This window comes from Notolabrus celidotus, chromosome 9 (assembly GCF_009762535.1).
Source record: "Notolabrus celidotus isolate fNotCel1 chromosome 9, fNotCel1.pri, whole genome shotgun sequence".
In the NCBI taxonomy this organism is placed as follows: domain Eukaryota; kingdom Metazoa; phylum Chordata; class Actinopteri; order Labriformes; family Labridae; genus Notolabrus; species Notolabrus celidotus.
Genome location: NC_048280.1, coordinates 26028656 through 26040576, shown reverse-complemented (window position 1 = coordinate 26040576; position 11921 = coordinate 26028656). Strand labels below are relative to the sequence as shown.

Sequence of the window (11921 nt, the reverse complement as noted above, 5' to 3'; positions counted from 1 at the left end):
ATATTATTCCTCTCCCTCCTTCCTCACCCTCTCATCAACCAAATTAATCTTTACCCTGATAGCTGCAGATTATGTGCTGCTTTACAAAAAGGCGCCATATCAAACCTCATCAAGGAAGATGGAATTCATGTCTGGAAAGAGCTGCAGGCGATCACATGTTCATATTTTATCATGGAGATAAGGCTATGGAAAATTCTGTGAAGCATTTCAAAACAGCTAAATGCAACAGATACAGAGCAGGGGAGCTCTGTTTTTTTTTTATTTTCATCTCATTTTCGGTTTGAGTCAGACAAAGTATTAAAAGATGTCTGGAAGTGTAAAGTTGAAGATTTTATCCACGTGTATATTCTAATAAAAATCCATCTTTTATTCATATCAGGTGACTAACTAACTACGCACGCAACGTTATCTGTCTGCATCTACCTGGTAGTGTTTAACAACCTGCCTTCTTGCTTTGACTGAAATGGGGCTCAAAGATCAGAACCTTTATTCTGGAGGTCACTTGGTAGAGGTTTGCGTCTGGTCCTGAGGGAAACATTGGGTTCACCTGGCATTGAGCTCCTGTCCGTATCTTTACAACCTTTAATTGTCTAGGGAATTCCCACAGCTGTTTAATACGTTGGATTATATTCACCAGAGAGCTAATGATGATACTGCAGCTCAGGCAAGGGTGAGAGCAGTGCAGCTGCTTCAGGAGACTGCACTAGACACACCAACTTGTATCCTCCTTGATCACACAATGCAAAATAATGTTTACCCCCTACACCACCACAGTATTATAAAAATAAAGCAGCAGAAACTTAAAATCAAAAAGTACAGTGATTAATTCCACAAAGCCTTTCTTGCAACATATTTCTGATGTAATATATAAACATCTACTTACATTTAAGCCATGTGGACTGTACATGGTGTTCATCCCCAGAGCATCATTGTATCCTGCCGTCTGACTGATAACATGGCGCAGGGTATCCACCTGAGGGGACAAACAAAGGTGGGCAAGCCGGTCAACTCAGAGTCTCCGAGCTGGCCGACACTAACTGTGAACATGCTCTGTGAAGTTACGGAAAGTGACTAGTGTGAAATCACAAAAGGTGTCCTGCAGCAAACGCACTAACACAGCTAATAGATTCAGCAGACTGACTCTACCAGCATGCTTGTGTCTGTGAAATTTCTATGATGGCTATGAAAAGTAACACAAACTGTGTTTTAAGTTGCAGGAATGTGTAGATGTTTTAAAATCTGTAAGTATCTTTTTCTTTGAAGTGACTGAATGTAGTTTTTCCTTGGTGCATGGCAGTGATTGTGCGTCAGTTGTGCAGCTGCGTTGAGCTAACATAATGGAAGACATCAACAACACACAATAGCAAGATGAGACAGGAAGATAGCAATATAAAGTACAGAAAGGAAGGGGAAAACACAGTACCAAAAACCCAATACCAACCCAAGAGTTCAAGTCAAAGCCAAATGCATTCACTACATGTTTACTTTAGGTATTTGGAATAGAAACCAGTGAATTGCTTTGTGGGGTGGGATTATATTTTGGCTGCCAAAATATTCCATCCAAAGCGAAATAGTCGGTAAACACTTGAGCCAATCTGATTTTTTTAGGAGGCCTCAATGTTTATTTTGAACTGCCCTCGCTTTAAGCAGCGTCTTTTTTTCTCATTTGTCTATTTTTGGTTGTGCTTCAGACTGCACTGTGGATGGCTCAGTACACAGGCAAGACAAGGACAGCTCTCTGCACTGCTAAGAGTCAGGAACTGTCCCCCGATTGTGGATCCTACCTGTGACTGTACATTGGCTCCGACTTGTGCCCCTTGGTAAGAATCCCCATTCAGACTCTGCATGCTCAAGAACATGTCCCCAGAGTTTGGGAGGTTAAAAGAACCTGAAGAACCTGGAAAGGGAGGATGTAAGTAGCTGAATACATGAGAAGGCTATAAAGGGAAAGCACAGACACACACACACCACGCACACCAAGAAATACACTAGTCCCATAAAGCAAGCAACTACAGGGGTGGAGGGAAGCAAAGAAACAAACGGAAGAGGAAGAGATGCAGAAAGGATTCAAGAGGATCTATTTTTTTCTACGAATGCGGTGGACACAAATGAAATGAAAATCACATGACACAAGGGGACTGGTCACCTAAGCACCCAATTGTTCCACATCACCTATTTCCAATCTAAGGTTTTGGCAGGGAGGTATCACATGGTAAATGACAAGGACAATAAGAAGCTTATGAAAAGACCAGTACCAGTAAACATGTTGGTTAAAAGAGTGTTTTTGCTCTCGGCAGAATCCAGCTGAAACTCTTCATCTTTCATCTGGAATCCTGGGTGCAAGAAAAAGGGACCACTTCATAAGCTTACCACACCCGACGCAGGTCAACCAAGTCCAAACCCAGCATTACATTACTCATTAAAGAAACATGCCCTTTAAGGCTCCCTATGTCTGTATGACTCTTATTCAATGTGAAATGCATATTTTGATATTCTGTTACTGTAACTAAAATGCTCCCAGCAATCATGTTTCACTTTTATTTTGCAGAAAAACAGCACTACAATTCAGTGGGACTACATACCATTACATTACAAATGACAGGAAGTTGACAGAAAGTCAAGGGGAAAACAAATCCCATGGCATCTTTCTGATTCTTTTCTATTTTTGCCAAAAATACATATGTTCTCGGTTCACAAGACAGGAACGCTCTCTTTATGCATGAGTTTGCTTGGCATCAACTGTCTTATAGACAGGAGACACAGTGATCCCCGAGCTGGGAGCAGAGCCTGTCACTCTTCTCTGTGTGAATGGTGCATGAGAGAGTGAGGCAGGTAGGCAGCAGGTTAACAGCTGAGGTAAAGGGCAGATCTTTTTTGTCTATATGCAGAAAGGCCTACCGGAGTTGGGTGTGGTAGGGGAGTTGGCCTGGCTGTTCTGCACTGCAGCTGCTGCAGCATGCGCTGCGTTTACGGCGGTCTTGGCGGCATACAGGTTGGCTTCTTCCTGAAACTTGCCGATATTTTTCTTGTACCGGATCCTTTTGTTGCCAAACCAGTTGGATACCTGTGTGTGAGAGCAGAGGGAGGAGGAGCAGAGGAGTCAGACGTCAAGCAGCCACAACAGCGTGCACTGAGCAGTGTGATTGTTTCAAGATGTCATGTTTGGGTCCATCAAGTACCCAATTCCCAGCCCCTGCAGTAATGTCCGCCGGGTACACGAGCTAATTAAGCCGTAATCAGGAGCCACTTGTGTCTTCTCATGGATGGGAGCATGACATGCTCTCAGATGTGTCTCCTGACAAAACTAAAACACAAGGGGCTCCTACTGCACACACACTAAAGTCAATGCAATATATACAGTGGATTTCTCATATCAGGGCTGATTGTTAAAGATTCAAATCCCTTAGTGAAATATGTGAATGTTCATATTTCACCCTCTTAGGAATTCTCACTGATTCCAGATCAGTGAGTCTGCATGATTGACACCTTATGTAAATGTAGGATTATGAAATATTGTTGAGGAAAGTAGCAGAAACAGCCTTAAGTTATTCAAAACACAGATATTTGAAATTAAAATTGAAAATAAAAACATCTTAAAACATTATCCTTGTTAAATGTTCATATTTTACTTTTTCAAAGTTAACCTCACCATTTAATAATCAAATACACAGTCAACAGAACACAGCAATAAAACATCTGAATGTGTGTACGCTAAATGACAGTGGAAGCTCCTTTTAGAGTTCCTGCTTACTAAGAAGAAGAGTTTAAAGGTTGAGACCTGCAGACCTATAAAGACTGTAATCACAGTGTAGTCAATGTAAATTGATGGGTTAGAATAAAAAGAAATACAACAGTATATAAATCTTAATGCACTCTAAAGGTAGTACTGTATTCAATTGAATGTCTTGAAGTGGGTATATTCAGATGTCGTGTAGCTGGAAATGCTAATTCTGCTGAATTGAAATGATGACATCCAGCATCAGTCAGACTGGAAAGTTGTACAGGGGTGAACCTTATGTGTGAATGCTGGCTCTGCAATAACCCTGGAATAATAATGAGGTGATGCTTGTTTTTAATGGTTCTATAAATTAGAGTGTCTTGTCACTGCACCGCTGCCCCACTACCCCCCTCCCCTTCTCAGGCCCTGCAGCCCACGGCTGGACCAGCCAAAGAGCAGCTGCCCCTAATGACGCTTTATTTAATTTCCACCCATGTGCTTAAATTTTAATATCCCCAGCAGCCCGCCGATGCTGCGGCGTGAAAACTGACTGGATTTGCAGGACATCAGATCATTTCTATCCTGCACGTCTCTGTGCTCTAAATCTTTAATATCTAGGCAATTAAAATTAATGACCATTCAGGCGAGGCCCACTGTTGGCAGGGTTTCCTTGACATCAATTGTTTGATGGGTTTACCTAGAGGTTAAACTAACAAGCAAGGTTTAATTGGAAGCAATGAAAGCCCTGGCCATCATCCTTTTTACTTAACCTGCTTAGAGTGGATTGTGGAGCCAAAGACCAGGCAATATTCTCCTCTTTTAGACAGCTCACAAAGTGCTGCAAAGAAACCCTGGGAATCATAGAAACTGGCTCCTAAAGCTCATCAGTCTGTTTAATGTATCACAATGTTGTACAAACAGTGTGTTAAACAGAACTGGATTTCTTAAAATGCCAGTTTTGGGTATTTGCACATGAGGACATATTTCAATCATTAAGTCTGAAAGTTGACAGCGGCAGAGTAGTTTACTTCTTGATAAGTCAGAAAATCATTCAGACTCTACACATTTATTTTAAAATTGCTTATTTGATAAGTTATTAGCAGTTAAATCCTTTATGATGAAGAGTGTTATAACTGTTTTCTACCACTACATGGTGTTATGAGTCTGGTCAGACTCTGCTGCCATCACATTCTGGACGTTACACCACCCCTCTTCGTACTATACGAACATTCCTCTCCTGCCCACTGAACTCTGGCTTTAGTGATTCTGGGGTTCAGCTAAATATTGAACAAATGCACTGCTCTGGAAGGTGTGGAGCACAACCCAATCTACAGAACTAATTCCCTTTTATCTTGTGGCAGGCCATGCATTCAATTGACTCCTATGTGTGGTGAGAACCAGGTTGTGAGATTGAATTACCTGACATCAGCAGCCTCAGAGGCAGCGATTGTATAATGACCATGCAGACTCCGTGCAAGAACACGATATCCGCTGCCTACACCCCTGCTGCCCACGAGAGAGGCTGCCGAGCTCTGGTTAATAATTCAAACTATTTCACCCTATTTCAGGTCAATACTGCTCGCTAGTCAATGTAAGGCAATGCATGATCAGTGTTTGATCTCAATATATCCGAGGTTACAATGCCCTGAGCCTTAAACACACATACGAAGGTGGTCTCGCTGGCTGTGATACCATCAATTATACAGGCCGCTTTAATAATGAATAAGAACTCAAGTCTTAGCTTCTCTAAATTCACTATGTTCTGAAATATTGAAAAGTGTCACTCTGGAGAAAAATGTGAGGAATCCTAGCACTGAAACCTGCCTTAAATGTTGAACCTTTCACATAAACTTTAACTAATGTGGCCTCTGTAAATCCTAACACAAACCATCCAATCACAGACCTTAATTCAAGATCTCAACAAAATACATGCAAAGAAGCAAAAACAAATCTTGCATTAAGATAGCCTCTTTGGTTATAATAACTGTCAACATCTCATTGTGCTTAAAGCTAGGGTTGGTAGTCAAGGAAAACTAGCATGAATTTGAATGTAGCTTTTCCTCAGGACTCCATCTAGCCCCTCCCCCCTTCCCCTGGGAGCTCTTCCAAAATGACGGCCGCGCTCACATGCACGAGCTCCACTGATTCGCAACCATGTGATCGTGACTGATTCAAAACCGGTCCTCAACACATCGTTTGTGTTTTTCACTACGTCAACTCATGTCTCACTCAGCGGTAAGAAAACACCAAAACATTATCATAGTGAAAGTTAAAAACACAAACAAACATGAAATGTACGCGCAGGAGGCGGGCAGAATGACAGGACCGGATTTGATTGGTTTCATAATTTGGCTCCTGATGGCAGGGATTGGTTGGTGTTTTCCCAGGTTTACTCCAGCTGTAGATAGCGGCTCTTTTTTTTAGAACACATTATGTATTGATTACCATCGGGACATAAATATCATTTTAACCAGTATAACAAAAAGTGAATCTAAATCTGACTACCAACCCCAGCTTTAAAGCTCCTGTCAGGAATGTTCAATGTGTGTTAATTCTTGCACCCTCTGTGGACAAAATGGTTTTACCAATCTTGTCCTTTGCATGTCGTAGTAATGCTTTTTTTAAATAAAAACTCACATACTGCCGTCTTTTACAGTCAAATGTATCACACATAGAGAAACTTTGCCAAAGAAAATGTAAAACAAAAGACATTTTCGCAGCATTCTTGTAGTTTCTTCTTATGACACCTACCTCGCCACAGCAACTTTGACATTAAATACCATTATTTTGCAATATTCACTCTTCTTTATGATGGCCCTGTTTGCTTCTGTAGGTCATATTAGCAGTAATTTAAGTCTGTTTCATGACCAACTGAAAACTCCTAACAGGAGCTTTAAGCTGTGTAATACACAAGTATAGGGGGTTTATCAGTGTTTAGTTAATGAACAAACCCATTATCAGTCATTTATTTATTTAACAGTAATTTACGTTCATCCCTCAGTTGTTTGAGGCATTGCACAATTTGTATAATGTAAAACCCCTAAAAGGCTACTACACACATCTGCATTCAGTGGAGCTGCACACGTTGACCTCTGTGGGTCTTACGATCACAGCTGGTTGGGTTCATGCAACATTTATGACAGTTTTTTATTACAGGGATAGTCAGTCTGTTTGCTTTACAATCCCATATTGCTGCAATAAAAGTATTAGAGTGAGATGAACTGACTGAAAACGTCATCTTATTAGATAATGAGATGTTGATATTTCCTTTGGGAGAAAAATGTGCAATTAAAAAGGTTTGTAAAAGTTGTTACTAATGTGAACTAGTTTTTCTACTTCAGAAAATCAAAATAATATATTGTGACTGAAGTATTGTGACTGATATGAACTGCAGGGATCTCCTGATGTAGAGAGGCTTTCCTCTCAGGGAAGAACGCTTGTGCATCACTCCTATTTCTAATGACCCCTGCTACTAAAATGATGCAGGGGGTTGCGTCAGTCATGATGTATTGAGCCTAGCTGCAGACAGATATTGGCATACCATTCACTACTGATGGTTTTTTACTTAATGAACTGCTTGTGCAATAAACAAAGCTGGAGAGAAAAAAAAGTATTTTGGGGGTGTGTTTGAAAAATGACTTAACCGAGCCCTCAAAGTAGCATTTGTGAGTCTGAGGGGGCCGGGTTCCGATGAGGGATAACACACTTACGGCACCATGTCGAGCCTCTGACTTTGTTACTCACTTAAAATGAGCCAAGGCACTAAGAATAAGTCAATAAGAATGTCTGCGGCGGCCTCCGCTCATCGTGGAGAATGCCACTAATGGGGCCTGAGATGAGTTCAAGTGAATTTTTAAAAGCCCTCTAATTTCTGCTCAGACTGATTTGTTCTCATGGGAACCGGTACAGTGGCCTTCATATAACAAAGTGGAGCTCCATTTGTGAGGGTTGGTGGCCATGTTTTTTAACCAGTATAAGCACACAGTGGTCACGGGGTTGGGTTGAGGGGGTGTAAATAAACTGGAAGTGCAGTTTGCAGGTTGTAAAGTACCACACAGTTCATTAAAATTCTATAACAAACAAATGTGAACCAAAGCAAACAAAAGGTACAGTTTCACATTAGTACACACATAGTATGGTGATAACATGAGTGTAGTTTAACAGTATGGATCAATCAACAATAGTCTGTGTTCTTGAGTGACTTTAAGGTGGAATGTAAATGCTAAAAATTCTAATCTGCTTTCTTTAAAACGTAAAAAAAAAAACTTGAAATACTGCAGTTTATGATAGCATTAGCATTGTAGCAGTAGTGAGAGGGAGGGAGGTTCTGTGTAGTGCAAAAAACTGTGAGGCTAATACATCATACATAACAAAAAATAAAAAAAAATGAAAACAGTGGATCAGGAGAAGTCATGACATACCTGTGATACTGTGATGGTGCTTCCCACCCCCTGAAGGCAAAAAAGAATGGGCTTTTACAGTATCTGACTCTTCATGACTACACTCAATATACCCCTCTACACCCCCTCCCCACACAGCACAAAAAACACTGCAGATTATTGTATAGATTCATGTTTCTCTCATATCGTGTCTCATGAGGAAAACCATAGAACAATAGAGTATGAAAGTAAAGTCTAGTCACAATCATAGCAAGAGAAAAAGAGAGCACAGGATAATAATGCTTTGGATGTGGGGGTTAGGTGTGAGAGATATTGCCTTCAGGTTTACCCAACAATAAAGCTATTCTATTATATATATATATATATATATATATATATATATATATATATATATATATATATATATATACACATATATAAAGTGGGGAAAGTGGTGTCTTTAACTCTAGAATATAACTGAATTAGCAGAGTCCCTCAAGGTCACTTGAACAGAAAACATCCTAATAAATATCATCCAGTGTTTTTGAAGCAGCTGACTTTAACTGCTTTTCTTAAAGTAATGGATGGTGCCATTTTTCTTCCCGGCTTATGACCTGCGCGACTGGTCAGGCACCACAGAGAGCACACATGGTGGATGGGAATGAGGGGTAAAAATGGCAGGGGACCCCGCGTAAGGAAGGACAGCATAGTGCTTTGATTGAGGCCAAGATGATATAGGCCTCCCCTCCCTGCGGCCCTGCTCTGACTGACTGGGACCAGCCTTGACTGAAGCATCATTAGGCAGCCACAATGTCAAGGTTAGCTAAGGACGGACATTGTGTCTTGTCGATGGTGCGACCTACGTTAACTATCCCTCTGGGCTTTCCCACCCTGATTACCCACCAGCTACTGTACGAGGAGCAACTACCCACCTGGGAAACTGTGATGCTGCACTTCTTCGCCAGCTCTTCTTTGGCCTCCTCACTTGGGTACGGGTTGCTGAGGTGCGAGTAGAAATATTCGTTCAAAATTTCCGTTGCCTGCTTGCTGAAGTTTCTCCTTTTCCGCCTGGGTTGAGAAAAGAAAAAAAACGAGAGACAAGGCCGAGCGAGCCCTATTAGCGAGGACCAGCATTAACTCATCCATTTGGATCGCACAAATTGCACAATCAATCTCACACATAAATGGTGAAAATAATGAGGAATGGGCTGTGAGGGCCCTCAGGAGCTGGATATCGTGTCCTGCTCCAAGAGTCTCGTCAACACACGGAAGACCAACCAGACTTCAGCCAATAACAAGCACACACATCCACTCAAACACACAGTCACAAAACACATACAATGTTTAATTTGGTCTGTTGGTCTGCAATCTCCAGTCCAAGCGTGTAATGTGGAGAGTTTAGTGCAGCGGATGGGTGGGCTTTGTGATGGAGCGCAAAGCCCAGTCGGAGTGCATCTCGGTGCATTATAGAAATCATGGCATGCACAGTTGAGCATTGTTCCTGAAGTGCCACAGCCCCAGGGATCTGCAGCAGAAACAAGCAAACTCTAACTAGATCTGGGTCCCTGTTCCCTCCCAAGGGCACTACTTATCATGTTGTTGAGCATTTGCTTATTTTGCCTTGTTTACCGCGCTTCACACAGGCAGCGGGCAGCAAATGTGCTTCCACTTGGCTTGTTTGGCCTCCAACTTGTGCCCTGTTCTCTGCAGAGCTCCTCACTGCACCATGCTGTTAGTGATTAGATTAATCCAAAACACCTGCTGATGACCTCCCCTCCATCCATTACACAGGACTCAGCCCCCTCTTTCATTTGGTCTTAACTGCTATCAGGTGCTGGGGGCATAATTGTCTCGAAAATGGATAATGCACAGAGCATGAACACAGTAAAAAATCATGCATCTCTGCAGTGCTCATACTGTGTGTTGTGCCAGAAAAGTACGAGCAAAAACAAAGTTCAGACCTGCACACATTCTAAAAATGACCTCGCCCACTGGATTAGCTTATATGGGTCATACAGAAGAAGTAGAAGTTTCTGGATACCAAACACACACCTATATACACTACACACACAATACACTGACCTGGCATCAAGGAATCTGGAGCGCAGGATCATGACAGCCTCACAGGTGCTCTGTTTCAGCTGCATCTGGATAGAGCTGAACTTACGGTGGATGATTCCCACCATACGCTCGATCTCTTTGGGGGAGATGGGCCGTGTGCGAGACTGTTCCCTCAGCAGGTTCATCACGTGGGTAGTGAATTCATTACACGCCTACAAAGAGACAACAGCAGCCAAAGTGAGTTCTATAAATTTCCCAAATCACATCAGAGAGCTCTTTATAACTTAAAAACACTCTTTAACTTGTATGCCAAAGTTCAACACATTTCCTCTATAGGAAGCAAGCTTATACATGCAGGCCTTTTTTTCTACATGCTGTGCTTTTTATGCATTACTTTAATGACATAATCGGTGAAGTCATCTTTGAATATCAATGCAGATTTGCAATTTGGCTGGTCTCCTAATGCAGAGCGAATTTAAACAGCTTTTCGGTAAACCAGTAGTTCATACATGATTAATTAGAATAACTCATTTACGTAGTGCACACTTTAGCTCATTACTCTGAGTAAAATTCGTTAAGTATTTACATTTAGATAATTAAAACCTGGAAACACCCTTAAGAAAGATGCATTTACTCCCGGAGAAGTGTTGTGTGCCCCCACGTCCCCACCTCCTCTCTCAGAGAGCAGCGAGTAAATTAGTCTAATTTACCTCAGCGGCTTGCTGAGGCATCACTGTTACACCTTCTATTTTCACCCATAATGCCTCTGTGTTTAATGGCAGGCTCAAAGTGCTAGGTGAAGGAGCTGATCATACTTTCATTTAACACCCATGACTAAGACGCTGCTTTGGATCTCTATAATCAAGTACAACTCAGTGAATAATACTGCAATTTTTCCTCTAACTGCTAACACATGCATGCCCACTGCAATTTTCTCACTAATGCACTGAATGAGCTATTCGTGGTGTTCATAAGTAATGTGAAGTATGACGTACAACTCGATAGGGACATTTTAACACAAACTGATATCCAAAGTGGCTGGTAGTCACAGGTTTTTTAAACATCTTGATGGTGGAATAAGAACAAAATTTATGTTGTGAGGCTTAACGTGGATGTTGGGATGAAGTGTTTAAAGAGGTGCAGTTTTTCAAGCAAATGACTAAACCCTTTAAAAAAGGAATGCAAGGACTCCCCCTCACCTGTTCGTATTTCTCCAGCTCTGTGTGGTAGATCTGTCTGATCTGGGTGAGTTTGGCTCTGTAGTCGGAATGTTCGATGGAGTTGTCGCCGGCTGCGCCGGAAGCCGCTGCTGCGGCTGCTGCAGCTGCAGATCCGCCACCTTTCTCTGGCCCCGCCACGCCCTCCGCCAGCAGCATGTTGTCTAAGCGCATGAGCTGGGGGTCTGGGGGGTCCTCCTCCTGGGCACCACGGATGCTGAGACCTGCAGAGACACAGAATAAGACAGAGACGATCAGCATATGCCAAACACTACAAACATAAAAGTTCATATCTCATATCCGACCAGACTGACTATTTGGTGCCATTAAACGTATTATGTCTGCATCGTCTGCTGTTGTGTGATGTTTCCCCTGCAGGTAAGAACTGGGTGCCTCTTGTGCATGTGCTGTGTTCCTGTCGCCCCGTGTCTATGCCTGTGCTCTTTTATTTACACACTGCGCTGCACACTGTGTGTACGGGAAGGCTGACATGACAGCAACATCCATAAACTGACAAATGCTCAATGGTGAAGTGGCACTTCTAGT

At 42.1% G+C, this 11921-nt stretch overlaps 1 protein-coding gene and 1 long non-coding RNA gene across 11 annotated transcripts in view; one reads left to right on the top strand and one right to left on the bottom strand.

Moving 5' to 3' along the window:
• The window catches only part of LOC117819248, a 139376-nt gene extending 136772 nt beyond the window's left edge, over positions 1-2604 (top strand). For 2 of the 4 annotated variants that reach the window (XR_004632493.1, XR_004632494.1), the window contains exons 6-7: positions 1692-1820; positions 2298-2604. This is a non-coding gene — a long non-coding RNA (uncharacterized LOC117819248). The remainder of the gene's footprint in view (positions 1-1691; positions 1821-2297) is intronic. The other 2 variants (XR_004632495.1, XR_004632492.1) reach the window with 2 other exon arrangements.
• Positions 1-11921, bottom strand: part of pbx3b (pre-B-cell leukemia homeobox 3b) — a 60268-nt gene that overhangs the window by 2707 nt on the left and 45640 nt on the right. For 2 of the 7 annotated variants that reach the window (XM_034692516.1, XM_034692515.1), the window contains exons 3-10: positions 11358-11599; positions 10180-10370; positions 9030-9165; positions 8140-8169; positions 2899-3064; positions 2256-2333; positions 1785-1897; positions 884-973 (exon numbers count right to left, since the gene is read on the bottom strand). In XM_034692516.1, the coding sequence (XP_034548407.1) occupies positions 884-973; positions 1785-1897; positions 2256-2333; positions 2899-3064; positions 8140-8169; positions 9030-9165; positions 10180-10370; positions 11358-11599 (1046 nt within the window). The remainder of the gene's footprint in view (positions 1-883; positions 974-1784; positions 1898-2255; positions 2334-2898; positions 3065-8139; positions 8170-9029; positions 9166-10179; positions 10371-11357; positions 11600-11921) is intronic. The other 5 variants (XM_034692521.1, XM_034692519.1, XM_034692518.1 and 2 more) reach the window with 4 other exon arrangements.